Source organism: Ranitomeya variabilis, chromosome 1, assembly GCF_051348905.1.
Source record: "Ranitomeya variabilis isolate aRanVar5 chromosome 1, aRanVar5.hap1, whole genome shotgun sequence".
NCBI classification, from domain to species: domain Eukaryota; kingdom Metazoa; phylum Chordata; class Amphibia; order Anura; family Dendrobatidae; genus Ranitomeya; species Ranitomeya variabilis.
The window spans coordinates 679797211-679820496 of NC_135232.1; the positions used below are offsets into that span (position 1 = coordinate 679797211).

The 23286-nt window shown below is 46.6% G+C and overlaps 1 protein-coding gene across 1 annotated transcript in view; it reads right to left on the reverse strand.

The window, feature by feature from the left end:
- Positions 1 to 296: 296 nt before the first annotated feature.
- The window catches only part of CCDC175 (coiled-coil domain containing 175), a 124204-nt gene continuing 101214 nt past the window's right edge, over positions 297 to 23286 (reverse strand). Inside the window, exons 19-20 of the mRNA XM_077265265.1 lie at positions 521 to 668; positions 297 to 428 (exon numbers count right to left, since the gene is read on the reverse strand). Of these exons, the coding sequence (XP_077121380.1) occupies positions 373 to 428; positions 521 to 668 (204 nt within the window). The 3' untranslated portion in view covers positions 297 to 372. The remainder of the gene's footprint in view (positions 429 to 520; positions 669 to 23286) is intronic.

Sequence of the window (23286 nt, forward strand, 5' to 3'; positions counted from 1 at the left end):
ACCTAAAGTATTAAGAGGGATGGAGGTACGGGCTGGTAGAGCATGCTGGCACTTCACAGTAAGCTACAGGACAACATGATTTAGTAAAATGTAGATGTCTAATTCTGCAGAGTGCAAAAATAGGAGCAAAGTATTTAAAGTAACCTCATAAAATGCACGGGCTTCTTCAGGAACTGTGGGCAGAGGCCGATTCTTCATATTGTCTTCTGAACCTTAGTAAATTTCTGATATTTATTTTTGACTTTTTGTTTTGTGAATTACCTATGAAGGTAAGTGAATGAGATTTTGTTTCTATTATACATTTGGTTTCTGTAATATACAGTTTTGTTGGATGTGCCTGTAGAAAAAAAAAATACAAAAATAAAACCTGCTTCAAGGAAAGGGTGTAGTTTTTCCCAGTGAGTTGGAAGTCATGGTTGCCTTTCTTCCTGAAAACAATAAAATATATCAGCAACCAATAGATTTGTATGACTTGTGTGTTTCTAATAAAATATATTATAGATTCTACAAAGTTTCAGACCTGCTTTGCTTTCTAATAGAGAAGAAAGTCCAGTGAATTTCTCATGCAGTATATTATTCAGGTTTCCAACCTTCTCCTCCCTGTTGCAAATTTTTTTTAAAAGCTCAGCGATGGCGTCCAGGATCTCTTGGTCTCTCTCTGAAAAGTCCTGCAATGACAGCGTTACCTGCATATGTTAACAATTGTGTGAGCTGTTTAGGCAGAAGAATACAGGATTTCAAAGAGGGTTGTCTAGTGCTCGTCACTTCCGTAGTAGGGTTGAGCAGTGCCGATGACTGACACCCCCCAACTGCAACACCAGCTTGCCAGTCAACAGCAGCATATGGAGCAACAAAGACAAATACTGTTCGTGCAGCAGTTTCATCAGCAGCAGGAGGTGCTAACACAGCAAATAGAGCTCCTTGCAGGGGCGGTTCATGGGATGCAGGTGGTCTCCAAGTGATGACTCGTACGTTTGGAAAAGGGTAAGATGAGCCATGCAAAAAAATTACCCCGGGGGATCATGTGGAAGCCTTTCTGACTATTTTCGAGAGGGTGGCTGAACGGGAGAAACTTCCGCCAGAGCAGTAGGCGGAGGTGCTGGCGCCATATTTGTCGGGAGAACCTCAAAATGAGTATTATGACTTAGCCCTCCAGGATGCCAAAGAATACGCCAAATTAAAAACTGAAATCTTGGCACACCTGAGAGTAACGATGTCCATTAGAGCTCAGCGAGTCCACCACTGGGCATATGCTGGCAACAAACCCCCTCGCTCCCAAATGTTTGATTTGTTGCACCTGGTCCAAAAGTGGTTGCAGCCAGAGACTTCATCCAGTCATACCAGGTTGCTGAGAAATCCCTCAGCAAACCGGACATCGACACTTTCCCGTACTGGGATATCCAAAGGAGGGTGGGCTCACCACGGAGGTTGATTAGACCCACAAATGGGGGCGTCCCAATCCCGCAAGGTGTCCCCCAAGGCTGGTAGTGTCAGAATCCTGGACACGTAGCCATCTGGTGTCATGTGTCCCCTGTACCAGTGGACTGCAGCCTAGGCAGGCGCTGCTCCTATTATGCCTATCCGTCCTGCAGTGTGGACTGAAAACCCGGCGAGGGACCGCAGTCGTGTACCATGTCCATCAATGGAGTAATGGTTCTTGGACTTTAGGACTCTGGCAGTTTATTTATTTATGTATATGTATATATGTGTATATATATATATATATATATATATACATACATACATACATACATACATACATACATACATACATACATACATACATACATACATACTCACTCATACATAGCTCAAAAAATTAAAGGGAACACTAAAATCCCACATCCTAGATATCACTCAATGAAATATACCAGTTGTAAATCCTTATTCATTCATTACATAGTGGAATATGTTGAGAACATTAAAAGCTAAAAATGATTAAAGTAAATCACAACTAAAATCCCACGGAGGTCTGGAGTTGGAATGATGCTCAAAATCAAAGTGGAAAATGAAGTTACAAGCTGATCCAACTTCAGTGGAAATGCCTCAAGACAAGGGAAAGATGCTCAGTAGGGTGTGTGGCCTCCACGTGCCTGTATGACCTCCCTACAAAGCCTGGGCATGCTCCTGATGAGGCGGTGGATGGTCTCCTGAGGGATCTCCTCCCAGACCTGGACTAAAGCATCCACCAACTCCTGGACAGTCTGTGGTGCAACGTGACGTTGGTGGATGGTGCGAGACATGATGTCCCAGATGTGTTCAATCGGATTCAGGTCTGGGGAATGGGCGGGCCAGTCTATAGCTTCAATGCCTTCATCTTGCAGGAACTGCTGACACACTCCAGCCACATGAGGTCTGGCATTGTCCTGCAGGAACCAGGGCCAACGGCACCAGCATATGGTCTCACAAGGGGTCTGAGGATCTCATCTCGGTACCTAATGGCAGTCAGGCTACCTCTGGCGAGCACATGGAGGGCTGTGCAGCCCTCCAAAGAAATGCCACCCCACACCATTACTGACCCACTACCAAAGTGGTCATGCTGAAGGATGTTGCAGGCAGCAGATCACTTTCCACGGCGTCTCCAGACTCCGTCATGTCTGTCACGTGCTCAGTGTGAACCTGCTTTCATCTGTGAAGAGCACAGGGAGCCAGTGGCAAATGCCAAGCATCCTGCATGGTGTTGGGCTGTGAGCACAACCCCTATCTGGACGTCGGGCACTCAGACCATCCTCATGGAGTCGGTTTCTAACCGTTTGTGCAGACATGCACATTTGTGGCCTGCTGGAGGTCAGTTTGCAGGGCTCTGGCAGTGGTCCTCCTGTTCCTGCTTGCACAAAGGCTCAGGTAGCGGTCTTGCCGTCCTACGGCCCCCTCCTCATCTCCTGGCCTGTCTCCTGGTAGCGCCTCCAGCCTCTGCACACTACGCTGACAGACACGGCAAACCTTCTTGCCACAGCTCGCATTGATGTGCAATTCTGGATGAGCTGCACGACCTGAGCCACTTGTGTGGGTTGAAGAGTCCGTCTCATGCTACCATTAGTGTGAAAGCACAACCAACATTCAAAAGTGACCAAAACATCAGCCAGAAAGCACTGGTACTGAGATGTGGTCTGTGGTCCTCACCTGCAGAACCATTCCTTGATTGAGTGTGTCTTGATAATTGCCGATAATTGCCAATAATTTCCATCTGTTGTCTATTTCATTTGCCCAACAGCATGTGAAATTGATTGTCAAACAGTGTTGCTTCCTAAGTGGACAGCTTGATTTCACAGAGGTTTGATTTACTTCTTGGAGTTACTGTTGTTTAAGTGTATGTATGTATGTATATATAATATATATATATATATATACTGCCTCCAGTTCCTCGTTAGTCAGATATAAAACCGGTCCGTTAACAAGCTTATATCTGGTCAGAAACCAACTCCAAGTAGCATATAAGTACTAGCCGGACTCACAGACGTGGGAAATCTGGTTTCGAGATAAGAGAAGGCCAAAATTAATTGATATTTTAATTTTCGAAAGGCACACTAGATAATACAAATATATACAGTGTAATATACAGATATTGTAGCCATAATGAACAAAAACGGTCAACCCTTACAGGCAGCCCAAACGAAGAGATCCAGAATGAAGTGAATTAAAGCTTTTATTGGAAAAAAATTGTAAAATGCATAAATGCAACATTATCCGGAAACATTGGGAAGTGTTAATGGTCGATCCTATCTTGAAACGTGTGCTACCTCCGGCTCAATCTTTTGTGGCCAGGCGTTCTCCTAATCTTAAAGATACTCTAGTTAGGAGCCATTATGTAGCCCCTAGATCAGGATCCTCTAGACCTATAGGTGGAGATCGTAAAGGGTTTTTCCCTTGTGGCATGTGCAAGGGGTGCCTTAACCATACCAGATCCACAGAGTTTTGCAACTTTGATGGATCAAGATCATATGAGATTAGAAAACATCTTAGTTGCAACTCCCGGGGGGTGGTCTATCATGCTCAATGCCCGTGTGGGAAAATATATATAGGGCTTACCACCAGGGAGCTCAAAATCAGAACAAGGGAACATGTCAGAGATATTAGTAAAGCAAGGACGGTGGAAGACGAAACCACTCTGAAGACCCTTCCCAGGCATTTTAAGAAATATCATGATGGACAGACTAGAGGTCTGAGGATTAGGGGCATTGACCAAATCAACACAGATATACGTGGTGGGGACTTGGGTAGGACCCTGGCCCAATTAGAGAGTAGGTGGATCTACAGGTTGGGGGCTATGACCCCACAAGGACTTAATGAGAACTTGGGATTCGCCTCATTTCTGTGAACTTTAATTAGATTCGGTTGCACTAATTTCCCTTTCTACTTTTTATGAGATACTAGCTGAAGAGCCCGGCGTTGCCTGGGCATAGTAAATATCTGTGGTTAGTTATAGCACCTCACTTCTCTTATTTTCCCATCACGCCTCTCATTTTCCCCCTCACATCTCTCATTTTCTCCCTTACACCTCTCATTTTCCCCCTCACTCCTCTCATTCCCCCCTCACTCCTCTCATTCCCCCCTAACACTTGTCATTTCGACCTCACATGTCATTTTCTGATCACTCCACTATTTTCCCTCACTCCTCTCATTTTGCACTCACACCTTTTCATTTTCACCTCACACCCCTCATTTTCCCCTCAGTATATACATGTTTGTCATCTCCCTTTATATATAGTATACACCTGTATGTCATCTCCTGTATATACCTGTCATCTCCCCTGTAAATAGTATATACCTGCTGTATGTCATCTCCTGTATATTGTATATACCTATGTGTCATCTCCTCCTGTATATAATGTATATACCTGTATGTCATCTCTTCTGTATATACTATATACCTGTATGTCATCTCTTCTGTATATACTATATACCTGTATGTCATCTCCTGTATATAGTACAGGTCCTTCTCAAAAAATTAGCATATAGTGTTAAATTTCATTATTTACCATAATGTAATGATTACAATTAAACTTTCATATATTATAGATTCATTATCCACCAACTGAAATTTGTCAGGTCTTTTATTGTTTTAATACTGATGATTTTGGCATACAACTCCTGATAACCCAAAAAAACTGTCTCAATAAATTAGCATATTTCACCCGACCAATCAAATAAAAGTGTTTTTTAATACCAAACAAAAAAACCATCAAATAATAATGTTCAGTTATGCACTCAATACTTGGTCGGGAATCCTTTGGCAGAAATGACTGCTTCAATGCGGCGTGGCATGGAGGCAATCAGCCTGTGACACTGCTGAGATGTTATGGAGGCCCAGGATGCTTCAATAGCGGCCTTAAGCTCATCCAGAGTGTTGGGTCTTGCGTCGCTCAACTTTCTCTTCACAATATCCCACAGATTCTCTATGGGGTTCAGGTCAGGAGAGTTGGCAGGCCAATTGAGCACAGTAATACCATGGTCAGTAAACCATTTACCAGTGGTTTTGGCACTGTGAGCAGGTGCCAGGTCGTGCTGAAAAATGAAATCTTCATCTCCATAAAGCATTTCAGCCGATGGAAGCATGAAGTGCTCCAAAATCTCCTGATAGCTAGCTGCATTGACCCTGCCCTTGATGAAACACAGTGGACCAACACCAGCAGCTGACATGGCACCCCACACCATCACTGACTGTGGGTACTTGACACTGGACTTCAGGCATTTTGGCATTTCCTTCTCCCCAGTCTTCCTCCAGACTCTGGCACCTTGATTTCCGAATGACATGCAAAATTTGCTTTCATCAGAAAAAAGTACTTGGGACCACTTAGCAACAGTCCAGTGCTGCTTCTCTGTAGCCCAGGTCAGGCGCTTCTGCCGCTGTTTATGGTTCAAAAGTGGCTTTACCTGGGGAATGCGGCACCTGTAGCCCATTTCCTGCACACGCCTGTGCACGGTGGCTCTGGATGTTTCCACACCAGACTCAGTCCACTGCTTCCTCAGGTTCCCCAAGGTCTGGAATCGGTCCTTCTCCACAATCTTCCTCAGGGTCCGGTCACCTCTTCTCGTTGTACAGCGTTTTCTGCCACATTGTTTCCTTCCAACAGACTTACCATTGAGGTGCCTTGATACAGCACTCTGGGAACAGCCTATTTGTTGAGAAATTTCTTTCTGGGTCTTACCCTCTTGCTTGAGGGTGTCAATGATGGCCTTCTTGACATCTGTCAGGTCGCTAGTCTTACCCATGATGGGGGTTTTGAGTAATGAACCAGGCAGGGAGTTTTTAAAAGCCTCAGGTATCTTTTGCATGTGTTTAGAGTTAATTAGTTGATTCAGAAGATTAGGGTAATAGGTCATTTAGAGAACCTTTTCTTGATATGCTAATTTATTGAGACAGGTTTTTTGGGTTATCAGGAGTTGTATGCCAAAATCATCAGTATTAAAACAATAAAAGACCTGACAAATTTCAGTTGGTGGATAATGAATCTTTAATATATGAAAGTTTAATTGTAATCATTACATTATGGTAAATAATGAAATTTAACACTATATGCTAATTTTTTTGAGAAGGACCTGTATATACCTGTATGTCATCTCCCCTGTATATAGTATATACCTGCTGTATGTCCTCTTTTCTATATACCTATGTGTCATCTCTTTTATATAGTATATACCTGTGTGTCATCTCCTCCTGTATATAGTATATACCTGTGTCATCTGCTCCTGTATATAGTATATACCTGTGTCATCTCCTCCTGTATATAGTATATACCTGTGTCATCTCCTCCTGTATATAGTATATATCTGTGTGTCATCTCCTCCTGTATTAGACCTCGTTCACACGTTATTTGCTCAGTATTTTACCTCAGTATTTGTAAGCTAAATTGGCAGCCTTTTACCTCAGTATTTGTAACCTAAATTGGCAGCCTTTTACCTCAGTAATTGTAAGCTAAATTGGCAGCCTGATAAATCCCCAGCCAACAGGAAGCCCTCCCCCCTGGCAGTATATATTAGCTCACACATACACATAATAGACAGGTCATGTGACTGACAGCTGCCGTATTTCCTATATGGTACAGTTGTTGCTCTTGTAGTTTGTCTGCTTATTAATCAGATTTTTATTTTTGAAGGATAATACCAGACTTGTGTGTGTTTTAGGGTGAGTTTCAATGTGTCAATTTGTGTGTGTTGAGTTGCGCGTGGCGACATGCATGTAGCGACTTTTGTGAGATGAGTTTTGTGTGGCGACATGCGTGTAGCAACTTTTTGTGTCGAGTTGCATGTGACAGGTTAGTGTAGCAAGTTGTGTGCAGCAAGTTTTGCACATGGCGAGTTTTGCGAGTGGCGAGTTTTATGTGGTGCGTTTTGAGTATGTGAAAGTTTTGTGTCATGCAACTTTTGCATGTGTTGCAACTTTTGTGCATGTGGCAATTTTTCTGCGTGTGCAAGTTTTGCGTGTGGGGAGTTTTCCATGAGGTGAGTTTTGCACGTGTGGCGAGTTTTGAGCGGTGACTTTTGTGTTTCGACTTTTATGTGGCGAGGTTGGTGTATGTGTGGTGAAATGTGTGCTGAGGGTGATATGTGTTCAAGCACGTGGTAGTGTGTGGCGCATTTTGTGTGTGTCTTCATATCCCCGTGTGTGGTGAGTATTCCATGTTGGGTCCCCACCTTAGCAACTATACGGTATATACTCTTTGGCGCCATCGCTCTCACTCTTTAAGTCCCCCTTGTTCGCATCTGGCAGCTGTCAATTTGCCTCCAACACTTTTCCTTTCACTTTTTCCCCATTATGTAGATAGGGGCAAAATTGTTTGGTGAATTGGAACGCGTGGGGTTAAAATTTTGCCTCACAACATAGCCTATGACGCTCTCAGGGTCCAGACGTGTGACTGTGCAAAATTTTGTGGCTGTAGCTGCGACGGTGCAGATGCCAATCCCGGACACACACACACACCTTTATATATTAGATTCTTTTATGGGATTGGGTTGGTTTTTTTTTCTTATTTTACGTCGTTTTTAATTATGTCGAGTCAATATGTTATGATTTTTAACTTTTATCTCATTAGTTTCCAGGAGTATGTGATGTATGAGATATTGCCCTTCTTGTTGCCCTGGTGAACTGTTGAGGAGACTAACTCTTGTATCTGGTGGATCTGGGATGATCACGTTCCATAATGAAGATGGAGCCCAAAGGTCAACATCACCCCAAGAAACGGGATTATCGGACACTCTGATTATAGATACCATCCCTCCATTAATACCATATGGACTATTTCAGTAATATAAGGACAATTTTATTTTTCCTAATATAAAGACCATAGTGATTCAGGGCCTTTGCCCTTCTTGTTCCACCATTTTAGAGATGTTATGGTATTTAAGAGGGTATATAAATCATATTAGGTGAGATATAGAGATGAGGGGGTGCATAGAGACGTGTGTATAGAAAGGGTGTTTTAGAAAGTAACATCTATATATATAATTGTCTAAGGGTTTTTCTGTCTGTCTGTCTGTCCTGGAAATCCCGCGTCTCTGATTGGTCGAGGCCGCCAGGCCTCGACCAATCAGCGACGGGCACAGCATGGCGACGATGATGTCATAAAGGTTGCCTCGACCAATCAGCGACGGGCACAGTCTGCCGCGAATTCGCCTCGACCAATCAGCGACGGGCACAGCATGGCGACGATGATGTCATAAAGGTTGCCTCGACCAATCAGCGACGGGCACAGTCTGCCGCGAATTCGCCTCGACCAATCAGCGACGGGCACAGTCTGCCGCGAATTCGCCTCGACCAATCAGCGACGGGCACAGTATCGACCTAGATGTCATAATGGTTGCCATGGCGACGATGATGTCGTAAAGGTTGCCTCGACCAATCAGCGACGGGCACAGTCTGCCGCGAATTCTGGAATCATCATTGTCCATATACTACGGGGACATGCATATTCTAGAATACCCGATGCGTTGGAATCGGGCCACAATTTAGTTGTATATATGTTTATTTGGGGTATTAACTCTTAGATATGTATCCCTTACCTAAGGTGTTTCACATGGGATCTCTTATATGTATTTTTATTAATAAATTATGACATACAGTCATCTTGGTGTTCACTATCGGCACTTTTTACGGGCACATTCGGCGTTTAGCATGTTTACCGTGTGATTATTCTAGTGCAGTATGCACTTGATGTAAGAATATACACAAATTTTACAGTTTAAATCTCTTTATGCATAAAGCAAGCACACTTTAACTGCATTTTTTAATGCAGATAGACACTATATCACTTTAATAGCAGTTATTTTAAAACTATTTCAATATAGTTTGCATTTTGCACATCGCACTTTAATAAAAAAATCCTTTGGCACCTCTTTTTATTAGCACATGGCACTTTTTCTGGCGGGGCTAATATGCCCTGTTCACTATTTGCCCTTTATGCTCATTTAAAGGCTTTGTTTCAGTGCCATCTTGTTTCCCCAGGCAGAGTTCCTTATCTCCATGGCTGTGCACATGCGCCTGCCCCCAGCCCTGTTCAATTCCGGATGCGCTCTGACTTGGACCGCTTGCGTACCAGCGTGCGTTCCAATGAGCACAGATCCGGAAGTGACCTTCATTACAGGAAGCGGGTAGCGGTACATGCGCCAAACAGGTCAGGCAATTGCTCTGCATCACTCCCAGTCACATGGTTCTGTCCGTCAATCTTATTGGCGCTTGGTTATTATAAAAACTCCGAACTTACCCACCCCAGACGCCCCCGGAAGAAGCTTGTTGCGAAACGCGCGTTGGGGTGAGGTGGATCGCTGTGCTGGCTGCAGGTAGATATTATTATGCACTGGGATTTTCTGTATCGGCATGCTTAGGCAGCTAGGGGTGTACCAGACAGTATGAGGTTATAAAGTTACTACCTTGCATTGGACGTTATTGAGTGATGCACAATACTCAGCTTTCCACCTTTTGTTAGGGTGCTTTGGCATTTATGCATTTTACAATTTTTTCCAATAAAAGCTTTAATTCACTTCATTCTGGATCTTTTCGTTTGGGCTGCCTGTAAGGGTTGACCGTTTTTGTTCATTATGTATTCAGAAGTGCCAGCTTTATTATTCGGACGTTGGTAATTAGATATTGTAGCCAGAAGTACAGATAAAGGTAGGGTACAGGTATGGGATTGCAGTTAGCTGTATGTGTCAAGTTACCGTGTCTTATAACTTGTGGATGAAGGGAATCTACAGGTACTTTCTTAGTTTCTGGTCCGTATCCACGCATGATGTGATGCGGCATCCATGGCAGAACAATGACACTGGCTAAAGGTGTGTAGCCAGCTTTTAACCCCTAGCTCCCCCCTCCCATATTTGCCACCAACCCTCTGGGTTGCACTGAACTCTCCTCCCTTGACCTCCTAGCTGAAATAATTCCCAATATCGAGGATGGGTCATAACTTCCTAGGAGGAGGTCCAAACGGGACTACTGACATCTCAATAGGTTTGTTGGGTATGGATCGATATGGATAGCTCGGTATCTAAAACAGCTAGAGGAAGATGAGACACGGTTGTGTGCGGAGGGCTTCCAGGGTTCTGGTGGTATATTGAACTTTACCCTGAGACACATGGTACTTTCATAATTCATCTCTGTGTCGGTACCCAAGTGTCTACGTTTTCCATTGATAGCTGATTGACATTGGCCGCCTTGCACAAAAACAGCAGGGGGTCCCAGCTCTGCTCCTCCTCGCCTTAACTAACACGTGGCCTCTAATGCTTTGGCAATATGGAATGTTCCTGTTCTTTTGGAAATTTGTGTACTTATCCCATAGGTGGGGGCTACAATTCCGAGAGCAGAAGGAGATCTCTGGATAATATGCTTGGCCTGAAATAATAAATCCAAAATGGAGTCTCTCTCATCCCTCACACCTCTGTTATGATCCGGTGACCTTGGAGCCGCATGAGAGACTTTCTCAGGAGTAGGTGGTACCTGTACTGACCGCAAACCCTAAACTAACACCGCAACTAGAAGTAGCCGTGGGATGTACCTAACACGTCCTAGACACCTCGACACACCCGGAGGACTAAATACCCCTATAGATGGAAATGGGAATTCTATCTTGCCTCAGAGCAGAACCCTAAAGGATAGGCAGCCCCCCACAAATATTGACTGTGAGTATAAGAGGAAAAACACACGCAGGCAGAAAAACAGGATTTAGCAAAAGAGGCACTTCTAGCTAAATAGAAAAGGATAGGACAGAATTCTAGGCGGTCAGTATTAAAATCCTAAAAATATCCACAGCAGATAATACAAATATTCTACATCTAACTAAAGACATAGAAAGTATATCTGCATCTCCTGAGAATCCAGCATGACTGAAAAATCCAAACAAAGTCTAAGCTGGACAAAAACACAATGAATTGCACTGAATTGCAAAGCACACTGCATGTGTGCACAGAGACAAAAAACCAGACACTTATCTTAGCTGAATTGGCAGCAGGGCATGAGGAGCCAGAGAGAGATGCAATTCCTCCAAGTACAATGGGCAACTGGCATGGACTCATGGATCCTGCACACCTAAATACCTAATAGAGCTGCAATCAGCAGAAACACCTGCCCGGATTACGACCCCAAGACAACTACACTACCACCAACAACCACCGGAGGGAGCCCAAGAGCAGAATTCACAACAGTACCCCCCCCCCTTGAAGAGGGGTCACCGAACCCTCACCAGAGCCCCCAGGCCGATCAGGACGAGCCAGATGAAAGGCACGGACCAAATCAGCAGCATGGACATCAGAGTCAAAAACCCAAGAATTATCCTCCTGGCCATAACCCTTCCATTTGACAAGGTACTGAAGCCTCCGCCTCGAAAAGCGAGAATCCAAAATCTTCTCAACCACATACTCCAACTACCCATCAACCAACACAGGAGCAGGAGGATCAACCGAGGGAACAACGGGCACCACATATTTCCGCAATAAAGAGCTATGGAAAACATTATGGATGGCAAAAGAGGCCGGAAGGGCCAAACGAAAAGACACCGGATTGATAATCTCAGAAATCCTATAAGGACCAATAAACCGAGGCTTAAACTTAGGGTAAGAAACCTTCATAGGAACATGACGGGAAGACAACCAGACCAAATCCCCAACCCGAAGCCGGGAACCAACACACCGACGATGGTTAGCAAAACGCTGAGCCTCTTCCTGAGACAACACCAAATTGTCAACCACATGAGCCCAAATCTGCTGCAACCTGTCAACCACAGAATCCACACCAGGACAATCAGAAGGTTCAACTTGCCCCGAAGAAAAACGAGGATGAAAACCAAAATTACAAAAGAAGGGCGAAACCAAGGTAGCCGAACTAGCCCGATTATTAAGGGCAAACTCGGCCAATGGCAAGAAAGCCACCCAATCATCCTGATCAGCAGACACAAAGCATCTCGAATAAGTTTCCAAAGTCTGATTAGTTCGCTCGGTCTGGCCATTTGTCTGAGGATGAAATGCGGAAGAAAAAGACAAATCAATGCCCAGCCTAGCACAAAAGGCCCGCCAAAACCTAGAAACAAACTGGGAACCTCTGTCGGACACAATATTCTCCGGAATACCATGCAAACGAACCATATGCTGAAAAAACAACGGAACCAAATCAGAAGAGGAAGGCAATTTAGGCAAAGGCACCAAATGAACCATCTTAGAAAACCGGTCACAAACCACCCAGATAACCGACATCCTCTGGGAAACCGGAAGATCTGAAATAAAATCCATAGAAATATGCGTCCAGGGCCTCTCAGGGACCGGCAAAGGCAAAAGCAACCCACTAGCACGGGAACAACAAGGCTTGGCCCGCGCACAAGTCCCACAGGACTGCACAAAAGAACGCACATCACGCGACAAAGAAGGCCACCAAAAGGACCTACCAACCAAATCTCTGGTACCAAAAATACCAGGATGACCAGCCAACACAGAACAGTGAACCTCAGAAATCACTCTACTAGTCCATCTATCAGGAACAAACAGTTTCCCCACAGGACAGCGGTCAGGTTTGTCAGCCTGAAATTCCTGCAGAACCCGTCGCAAATCAGGGGAAATGGCAGAAAGGACCACCCCTTCCTTCAGAATGCCGACCGGCTCAAATACCTCAGGAGAATCAGGCAAAAAACTCCTAGAGAGGGCATCAGCCTTAACATTCTTAGAACCCGGAAGATACGAGACCACGAAATCAAAACGGGAGAAAAACAGGGACCATCGAGCCTGTCTATGATTCAGCCACTTGGCAGATTCGAGGTAAATCAGATTTTTATGATCGGTCAAGACCACAATACGGTGCTTGGCTCCCTCAAGCCAATGTCACCATTCCTCAAACGCCCACTTCATAGCCAACAACTCCCGATTGCCGACATCATAATTGCGTTCAGCAGGCGAAAACTTACGGGAAAAGAAGGCACACGGTTTCATCAAGGAACCATCAGAATTCCTCTGAGACAAAACGGCCCCTGCCCCAATCTCAGAAGCGTCAACCTCAACCTGAAACGGAAGAGAAACATCTGGCTGACGCAACACCGGGGCAGAAGTAAATCGGCGTTTAAGCTCCTGAAAGGCAGAGACAGCCACAGTGGACCAATTCGTTACATCAGCGCCTTTCTTCGTCAAATCGGTCATGGGTTTAACCACACTGGAGAAGTTGGCAATGAAACGGCGATAAAAATTAGCAAAGCCCAAAAATTTCTGAAGGCTCTTCACAGATGTGGGTTGAATCCAATCATGAATGGCCTGAACCTTAACCGGATCCATCTCTATAGATGAGGGAGAAAAAAATAAAGCCCAAAAAAGAAACCTTCTGCACTCCAAAGAGACACTTAGACCCCTTCACAAACAAAGTATTATCACGAAGGATCTGAAATACCATCCTGACCTGTTTCACATGAGACTCCCAATCATCGGAAAAAATTAAGATGTCATCCAAATATACAATCATGAATTTATCAAGATAATTCCGGAAGATATCATGCATGAAGGACTGAAAAACAGATGGAGCATTAGAGAGCCCGAATGGCATCACAAGGTATTCAAAATGGCCTTCGGGCGTATTAAACGCAGTTTTCCATTCGTCACCCTGCTTAATACGAACAAGATTATATGCCCCCCGAAGGTCAATTTTAGTAAACCAACTAGCCCCCTTAATCCTGGCAAACAAATCGGAAAGCAAAGGTAAAGGGTATTGAAACTTGACCGTGATCTTATTCAAGAGGCGATAATCAATACAAGGTCTCAAGGAGCCATCCTTCTTAGCAACAAAAAAAATCCCGCTCCCAACGGTGAAGAAGATGGCCGAATATGCCCTTTCTCCAAAGACTCCTTAACATAACTCCGCATGGCGGTATGTTCCGGCACAGACAGGTTGAAAAGTCGGCCCTTAGGAAACTTACAGCCTGGAATCAAGTCAATAGCACAATCACAGTCCCTATGCGGTGGAAGGGAACTGGACTTGGGCTCATCGAATACATCCTGAAAATCAGACAAAAACTCTGGAACTTCAGAAGAGGAGGAAGAGGAGATTGACATCACAGGAACGTCATTATGAACCCCCTGACAACCCCAACTAGTCACAGACATAGACTTCCAATCCAACACAGGATTATGTATCTGCAACCATGGAAAACCCAGCACAATAGCATCATGCAAATTATGCAACACCAGAAAATGACAATCTTCCTGATGGGCTGGCGCCATGCACATGGTCACCTGTGTCCAAAACTGTGGGTTTATTTTTAGCCAAAGGTGTAGCATCAATGCCCCTTAAAGGAATAGGGTTCTGCAAAGACTGCAAGGGGAAACCACAACGCCTGGCAAATTCAAAGTCCATTAAGTTCAAAGCGGCGCCTGAATCCACAAACGCCATGACAGAAAATGACGACAATGAGCAGATCAAGGTCACAGATAACAGAAATTTAGGTTGTACAGTTCCGATGGTAACTGAACTAGCGATTCTCTTTGTACGCTTTGGGCAGACTGAAATGACATGAGAAGCATCGCCAAAATAAAAACACAACCTATTACGTCTGAATCCTTGTTGTTCCGTTCTAGACAGAATCCTATAACACTGCATAGGCTCAGGCATCTGCTCTGAGGACAACGCCACAGCGCGCACTGTTCTGCGCTCCCGCAAGCGCCGATCAATCTGAATGGCCAGAGACATAGAATCACTCAGACCAACAGGCGTGGGAAACCCCACCATAACATCTTTAACAGATTCAGAAAGACCCTTTCTGAAAATTGCCGCCAAAGCATCCCCATTCCATTTAGTCAGCACAGACCATTTTCTAAATTTCTGACAATACAATTCTGCCGCTTCTTGACCCTGAGACAGGGCCAACAAGGTCGTCTCCGCTTGATCCACAGAATTTGGTTCATCATATAATAATCCTAGAGCCTGAAAAAAGGCATCTACATTAAGCAAGGCCGGATTCCCAGATTCCAGGGAAAATGCCCAATCCTGAGGGTCGCCACGCAGCAGGGAGATGACAATTTTAACCTGCTGAATGGGATCACCAGAGGAACGAGGCTTCAGAGCAAAAAACAGTTTACAATTGTTTTTAAAACTCAAAAATTTGGACCTGTCCCCAAAAAACAAATCAGGAGTAGGAATCCTAGGTTCTAAAAGCGGAGTCTGAACAATATAATCAGAAATACCCTGTACCTTAGCAGCAAGCTGGTCTATACGAGAAACTAATCCCTGAACATCCATGCTAGCACAAGACTCCTCAGTCACCCAGAGGAAAAGAGGGAAGAGAAGACAAAGCAGGCTACAGAAAAAAAAATGGCTCTTTCTTCCCTTCTTCTGAGATGCATTTAACTCATTGTTGGCCAGTTGTACTGTTATGATCCGGTGACCTTGGAGCCGCATGAGAGACTTTCTCAGGAGTAGGTGGTACCTGTACTGACCGCAAACCCTAAACTAACACCGCAACTAGAAGTAGCCGTGGGATGTACCTAACACGTCCTAGACACCTCGACACACCCGGAGGACTAAATACCCCTATAGATGGAAATGGGAATTCTATCTTGCCTCAGAGCAGAACCCCAAAGGATAGGCAGCCCCCCACAAATATTGACTGTGAGTATAAGAGGAAAAACACACGCAGGCAGAAAAACAGGATTTAGCAAAAGAGGCACTTCTAGCTAAATAGAAAAGGATAGGACAGAATTCTAGGCGGTCAGTATTAAAATCCTAAAAATATCCACAGCAGATAATACAAATATTCTACATCTAACTAAAGACATAGAAAGTATATCTGCATCTCCTGAGAATCCAGCATGACTGAAAAATCCAAACAAAGTCTAAGCTGGACAAAAACACAATGAATTGCACTGAATTGCAAAGCACACTGCATGTGTGCACAGAGACAAAAAACCAGACACTTATCTTAGCTGAATTGGCAGCAGGGCATGAGGAGCCAGAGAGAGATGCAATCCCTCCAAGTACAATGGGCAACTGGCATGGACTCATGGATCCTGCACACCTAAATACCTAATAGAGCTGCAATCAGCAGAAACACCTGCCCGGATTACAACCCCAAGACAACTGCACTACCACCAACAACCACCGGAGGGAGCCCAAGAGCAGAATTCGCAACACACCTCCCCGTTTTAGAGGGCGCTAGGGGGTATCCAGATTTCCGCAACCTCCCCTTGTCGGAATGACCTGTCAACATTCCCGTGGTCACGCCCCCTTTTGTGGCGAATGGTGAAGTGGTATTGCTGGAGCGCAAGGCTCCAGCGTAGCAACCTCCCATTCATCCCGGAGACCGGGTGTAACCAGCTGAGGAGTAGAATAAACAAAGAGCTAGCACTCGACTGTAGATGGGGTTGATGGTGCAAATGAACGGAATCCGAAGACCCACACGTAATACAAGAAAATTAAATCACTGCACTCATCTTAGTTCAAGTCAATTTTGCTGAGGTGAATATATTTATTGAGGTGAGGTAGAGTCAATAAGGCAAAAAAAGGCAAAAAAAAATATAACGTTTCGGCCACACTGTGGCCTTGGTCACAAATGATGCCTTAGTGGTTTGTTCGTATAGCGTCTTATTATAATAGGATGGTATACTCAAAATTAGAGGTGGCCCAGATTTCTCCCAGATAGTGGAGGAAAAGGCCCTCACTTTTAATGGTGACTGTCCAGGACAGTATGTCTATAATTCTGAGACATCTGTTATACGATGGACTGGCTTAATCTTTACATATACCATATGATACCGCGGGACCCGGACGTGAATAGTGGAAGCAAAGATTTCCACCCCGGATTAATTATTCAGTACGGGGTAGGCGTGCTAAGATTGGTGGCACAGTGTGCGCGCAATCCGGGGTCGAGGAGTCCGTATGGCTGGTCCGATGGGAAGCGCCGACACAAGCTGTGTCCTGGCGGTGGGAGCGGCAAATCTTTGCTTCCACTATTCACGTCCGGGTCCCGCGGTATCATATGGTATATGACCAGGCATGCCGAACGCCAGATCGTGGGGGGTGATTCCCGGTGTTCACATCATGGATGGCTGTCTCAGTTCTTCCGGGAAGGATGCTTAACAGCTCCCGGAAAGGGTGTAGGGTAGCCCCCAGCTTGGACCATTGGTGCCTGGGTGAGCAGATCCAGGAGTGTTTCTGCCTCTCCTTCCTCGGGAAGGTTGCACTCGGGGAGGGCACAGGCCTTCCGCTCATGTTGGGCCTTCATCACGTTCACGTGGAAGGCCTTCCTCCTTCCACGGGCGTGGTCCAGAGTGACCAGATACGTAACGGCATTGAGCTGCTAGTGCACGAGGTATGGGCCTTCCCAGGCCACCTGAAGCTTGTTCTGTGTATGGGGACCAGTACCCGCACCTTTTGACCCACCTGGTAGGTCCTCTCACAAGCATTGGTCAGTCTGGGCTTGGGTCATATTGTCATGCACCAGCCGCGTCAAGGCCATCATCTTGTCCCGTAAGCGCACGACCTACTCGATGACCGACACTCCAGGGGCGGCCAAGTCCCCTTCCCATGCCTCTTTCACCAGAGCCAGGGGTCCTCACACGTCGCCCATGCAGGAGCACAAAGGGAAAGAACCCCGCTGAGGCCTGTGGAACCTCACGGTAGGCAAATAACAGGTGTGGGAGGTATCGCTCCCAATCTCTCCCATGGTAGTCGACCAACATCTTAAGCATCTGCTGCAAAGTGCCATTGAACAGCTTGCACAAGCCATTAGTCTGTGGGTGGTACGGGCTGGCCACCAGATGTTGCACATGTATTTGCTTACAGTGGGACTCCATCAGCTATGACATGAACTGGGTCCCTCGATTGGTGAGCATTTCCTGGGGAAAACACACTTGGAAGAAAATCTCCAGTAAGGAGGTAGCCACCTTGTCGGCCCAAATGAACGACAAAGCTACCGCTTCCGCGTACTGGGTGGCATAGTCTACTACCTTCAGTATGAAGCATTTCCCGGAGTGGCTGGGAATGGACAGCAGTCCAATGAGATCCACAGCGACCCTCCTGAAAGGCTCGTCAATTATGGGCAGTTACCAGTGGGGTTTTGGGGAGCGGCCCCACCCTCTGACAAGTGTCATATGAACGGCAGGAGACAGCCACATTGGTCCCCGTTTTGGCCAGTAGAAATGCTGAGCTAGCATGCTTTGGTTTTAGTGATCCCTGGTGTCCGGCCATCGGAATCTCATGTGTGATTCGCAACAATACCACCCTGAACAGATAGGGTACCACTAACTGTTGGTCCCTGGGCCACGCCTCCGGTGAACCCTGCTGGACCGTTACCCGATACAGTCGTCTCTGGTCCCAGACCACCCGCTCGCAGTCTGACTCCATAGGAGGCTGTGAAGCCTTCTCCTTAAGGGCTTTCAAGCTGTCGTCAGCTTCTAACGGTGCCTGAAACCCCTGACTAGACGTGGCCAGAATAGACGAAACTGTCACGTCTTCCGTCAGTTCCTCGGGACCTGTCTCCTGACTTCTGTCTGACTCGGCAGCCACTTGGTCGGAGGTTGGGAACCCGCCAAACCTTTGTGAGGTTACTTGTGCTCTGGAGCTCCCACTCCTAGTGACAGTGGCCATGACCGCTGCAACCGTAGGTAGTGCACGCATCCCCTCGGCTCTTGACCAAGTTGCCAGATCAGGCAGTCTTACCTGGCGGCCTGACATCCCGGGTGTGGGGAACTCCTGCCCTGGGGCCTTACCTGGTGGCTCCATATCATCTGTGACACCCCCATTCTCCAGGGTCTGCTCATCTCCCTGCAGCGGTTCTGAACTCAGCAGCCTTGATTCATCTAGGGGCCCTGCACTTCCCATGGCAGCCCACCCTCCAACTCTGAATCCCCCCCCCCTTCTGCAGCTTCATGCCTCTTTCTCTCCCACTTGAGGACAATAGATCCCAGCACACTGGCTGATCACACTTGAGAGCATCTTCACACCTCTCGCCTGACACAGCTGCTGTTGCTGTGCATGTAGTGTCAATGTAAGGGAAAGTTTCAGATTTCGCTTCCCCCTACACAACAGGAGGCACATTCTATACATCAACATCAACAGCATTAGCAATGTGGACATTTCAAGACAGTTTATGGGAGCCGAACTTGGGGGTTCAGTGGCCACATACTGGGACACTAGCCACCCCAAATCAGTCCCAGGCAAAACATTTGCCGATACCCCCACCTCCCGCATTACCCACCTGGCGCCCCAGTCCAAATACACCTTGGCAACGGGCAGCGCCAGTTCGATGCCTCCAATCCCAGAGACGGAAAGCATTTTTTTGGGTAAAAAAATCTTCAGGCCGTACAAGGGTCATCTCTGCGCCGATGTCCTGCAGTCCCATGACTGCTGCGCGGCCGATGGTGAAGGATTGGTAATTGTCTAGGGACCTACCACCACCCCCTCCCACACACTAAACAAAGGACTGTTTCTGGGACGGGGCCTTATGGCGCTGGGGACCCATGGTCTTGAAGTGTCCTGGCTGGTTGCAGTAATGACATCGGCAGGGTTCCACCCCTGACCTGGAGAGGGGACCAGTTGATCCCTAATAAGTTTATGGGCATCCACTGCCTATATGTAGATGCCAAGGAATACCCTGCAGCCAAAGTGACCATGGCAACAGACTGTGGTACCAAGTCCCCTGATGTTGGGATAGTAAAAAACGTAATACATCCTGTCATTCTGTGGCAGGACTTGTAGCAAAAGGGGCTGCACAGAGTGTCCTGGATAAAAGCCAGCATCCTCTGCAAGAGGTTCAGTCAAAAGTAAAGATGGAGGAGTTTCCTCTCTGTGTCCTCGCTGGAGAGGAGGACGAGACGGTGACAGAAGAGCCCATCTTCCCCGAGTTAGAAAAGCCTGAAGAGAACTTTGGGACTGCTCAACTTAGAGGACTTACATTGAAGGCCTTTGATAATTTTACCGTATGAAATGGGGTTACTCAAAAGCCGGGGGCTGACACCAGGTTCCCTCACTTTGCAGTCAATGGTGATTTGTTGTATCGGGTGACCAAACTGAGGGGAGGTGAGATAGTGGAGAAGCTGTTAGTTCCGAGACAGAATATCTGGGGGGTGCAGAAGACTCAGGAGAGAGTAATGCGGAGGATCTACCGAGAGATCATAAATTATTGTAGGTCATGCCCCACCTGTCAGATAACCGCTCCTACTTCTCACTTCCGAAGCCTCTTAGTCCCGTTAGCCATGATAGTGGTCCCCTTTGAGAGGATTGCCATGGACCTAGTAGGTCCCCTAGTTAAATATGCATGGGGCCATCAGTATATCCTAGTGGTCATGGACTATGCGACCCGGTACCCTAAAGTGGTGCCACTAAGGAACTCTTCGGCTAAGAGTACCGCCCAGGAGCTTGTCCATATCTTTACTAGGACGGGCCTGCCAAAGGAGATTTTGATGGACCAGGGAACCCCCTTGTGAGCCAGTGACTGGGGTCATATGCGAGGGTCGATATATATCCCCCAGGATGCGGACGGAGTCGTATTAGACCCGCTGGAGTGCCTTGTATTCACAGCAGGACGTAAAAGTAAGGCAAAGTAAAAGTAAGCTATTTGGCCAAGGCATTGTTCAGGAAAACCCGTTATCGGCTTTTATTTTTGAAACAGACTACAGGAAGGTAGTGGGGTTGGTCCGTTTCCTCCAGCCGGGTTTTACATGTGGCCTATGGCCACAGGTTGATTGTTACAAACCCTGCAGTATGGGGTTTGGGTGTGTCAGTGTGGAGTTTGCAGCAAGCAAAGCAGTAGGCTCTGAAAAAGCTCAGCCTGTGTGACAGACTGTCTTGTTTCCCGGCTGCGGTCCGGAGCATACCGTTTTGTTTTTTTTTTGTAAGTTTGGACAGTAAAACTACGTTTTACTTTGAACTTTCTTGGGTCGCTGCCTCATCTCTGCATAGCGTGGACACCACTGCACTACACCCCTATATGGGCAAAGTGATGAGGGAGCTGTGTAGAGTCCTCTAGATTGCCCAGCTGCGAACCTCAGTTTACCATCCGCAGACCGATGGCCTGGTGGAGCACATAAATAAGACCTTGAAGGCCATGCTCAAGAAGGTCGTTGAGAAGGACGATCGAGACTGGGACTATCTGCTTCCATTTCTGCTCTTTTCCAGCAGAGACGTCCCACAAGCCTCCACTGGCTTCTCGCCGTTCGAGTTCCTGTAGGGTCGACATCCGCGAGGGCTCCTGGACATCGCCAAGGAAACCTGGGAAACCGCGGTGACGTTACACCAGAGTGTCATTGAGCAGGTCGCCCAGTAGCAGAAGAGGATGGCGCACGTGATGCCTATCGTGAAGGAACATCTCCATGCACAGGAGGCACAAGAGAGAATGTATAACCAATCAGCAATGCTAAGGCAGTTTCAGCCAGGGGACCGTGTGCTAGTGTTTATCCCCAAGTGGCAAGGGCCATACGAGGTGGTGGAAAAATTGGGTGACGCGAACTACAAGGTACACGAGTCCGGTTGCAGGAAGCCACACCAGGTGTACCATGTGAAATTGCTCAAACCATGGTGAGGTCAGAGTCGCTGGAAGCTCCTTGCCTGGGGGCCTGTCTGGAAGCCAAAATAGAGGCGATCACAATCGCGAAGACTCTTAACGCCGGCCCAGAAGCAACAGCGTTGAGAACTACTGCAGCGGAACCGTGACCTATTCTCGGAGTTATCAAAAAGAACTCCGGCACACAAGTCTTTTTGATATTATTGATATTTTCTCCTGAGCACCTACTTCTAGTATAGTGAGCACCCCGTTCTCTTTCATACATTACTATTCTCGGAGTTGCCAGGGTGTACACAGGTGGTGGAACACGATGTGTTACCAGATCCGCATGTAAGGGTGAACCTCAAGCCCTATAGAATCCCCAAAGCACTCCAGGAGATAAGAGAATGCTAGACCTTGGGGGGATAGAGGAGTCAAGAGGTGGATGGTCGAGTCCCATCGTCCTCAAGCCCAACGGCGAGTAGCAACTTTGTAACGATTACCGCAGGATGAACTAGGTGTCCAGTGTTGATGCGTATCCGTTGCCCCATGTGGACAAACTCATTGAGCAACTTGGGCCACGTGGTTCATCACAACCCTCGACCTGCTGAATTGGTATTGGCAGATCCCCATGTCCCACAGTGCCAAGGAGAAGACGGCCTTCTCGACGCCTGATGGGTGTTTCCAGTATACCAGAATGCCCTACAGTCTGCAGGGGGGCCCTCAACTACCTTCCAGAGGGCGGATCGGATCTTGGCTCCACATAATAAAATATACCGCAGTTTACCCTGACTGGAGTAGTCATCTCCCAAAAGGTAGAGGTGATCTTGGATGTGTTAAGGAAAGCTGGGTTCACTGTAAATCCAAAAAAAGTGTACCATTGGGAAAGAAGAGGCCAAGTACTTAGGGTACATCGTCAGGAGAGGCGAAATCAAGCCACAGTTAAATAAGATTGAGGCAATTCAGAAGTGACCGCAACCGCTTTCTAAGAAGCAAGTGAGGGTGGTTCTTGGAATTGTGGGGTATTACCGGTGGTTTATCCCAATTTTCGCCATGATTGCCGCATCATTGATGGATCAAGGAGACCAAGTAGACGATGGTGAAATGCACTACTGACAGAGGGAGCATTTCAGGAGCCGAAGCAGGCTCTGCAAGCATCCAGTCCTGGTCGCACCAGACCTTCGCAAACAATCCGTGGTCCAGACAGATGCTTCACAAGTCGGGTTGGGAGCTGTGCTGTCTCAGGAAATAAATGGAGAAGAGCATCCCATCCTGTATCTTAGCCGGAAACTCTCTTCCTCCGAAAAAAACCTTTATGGCTACGGAGTGCTTAGCCATAAAGTGGGCCGTGGATACA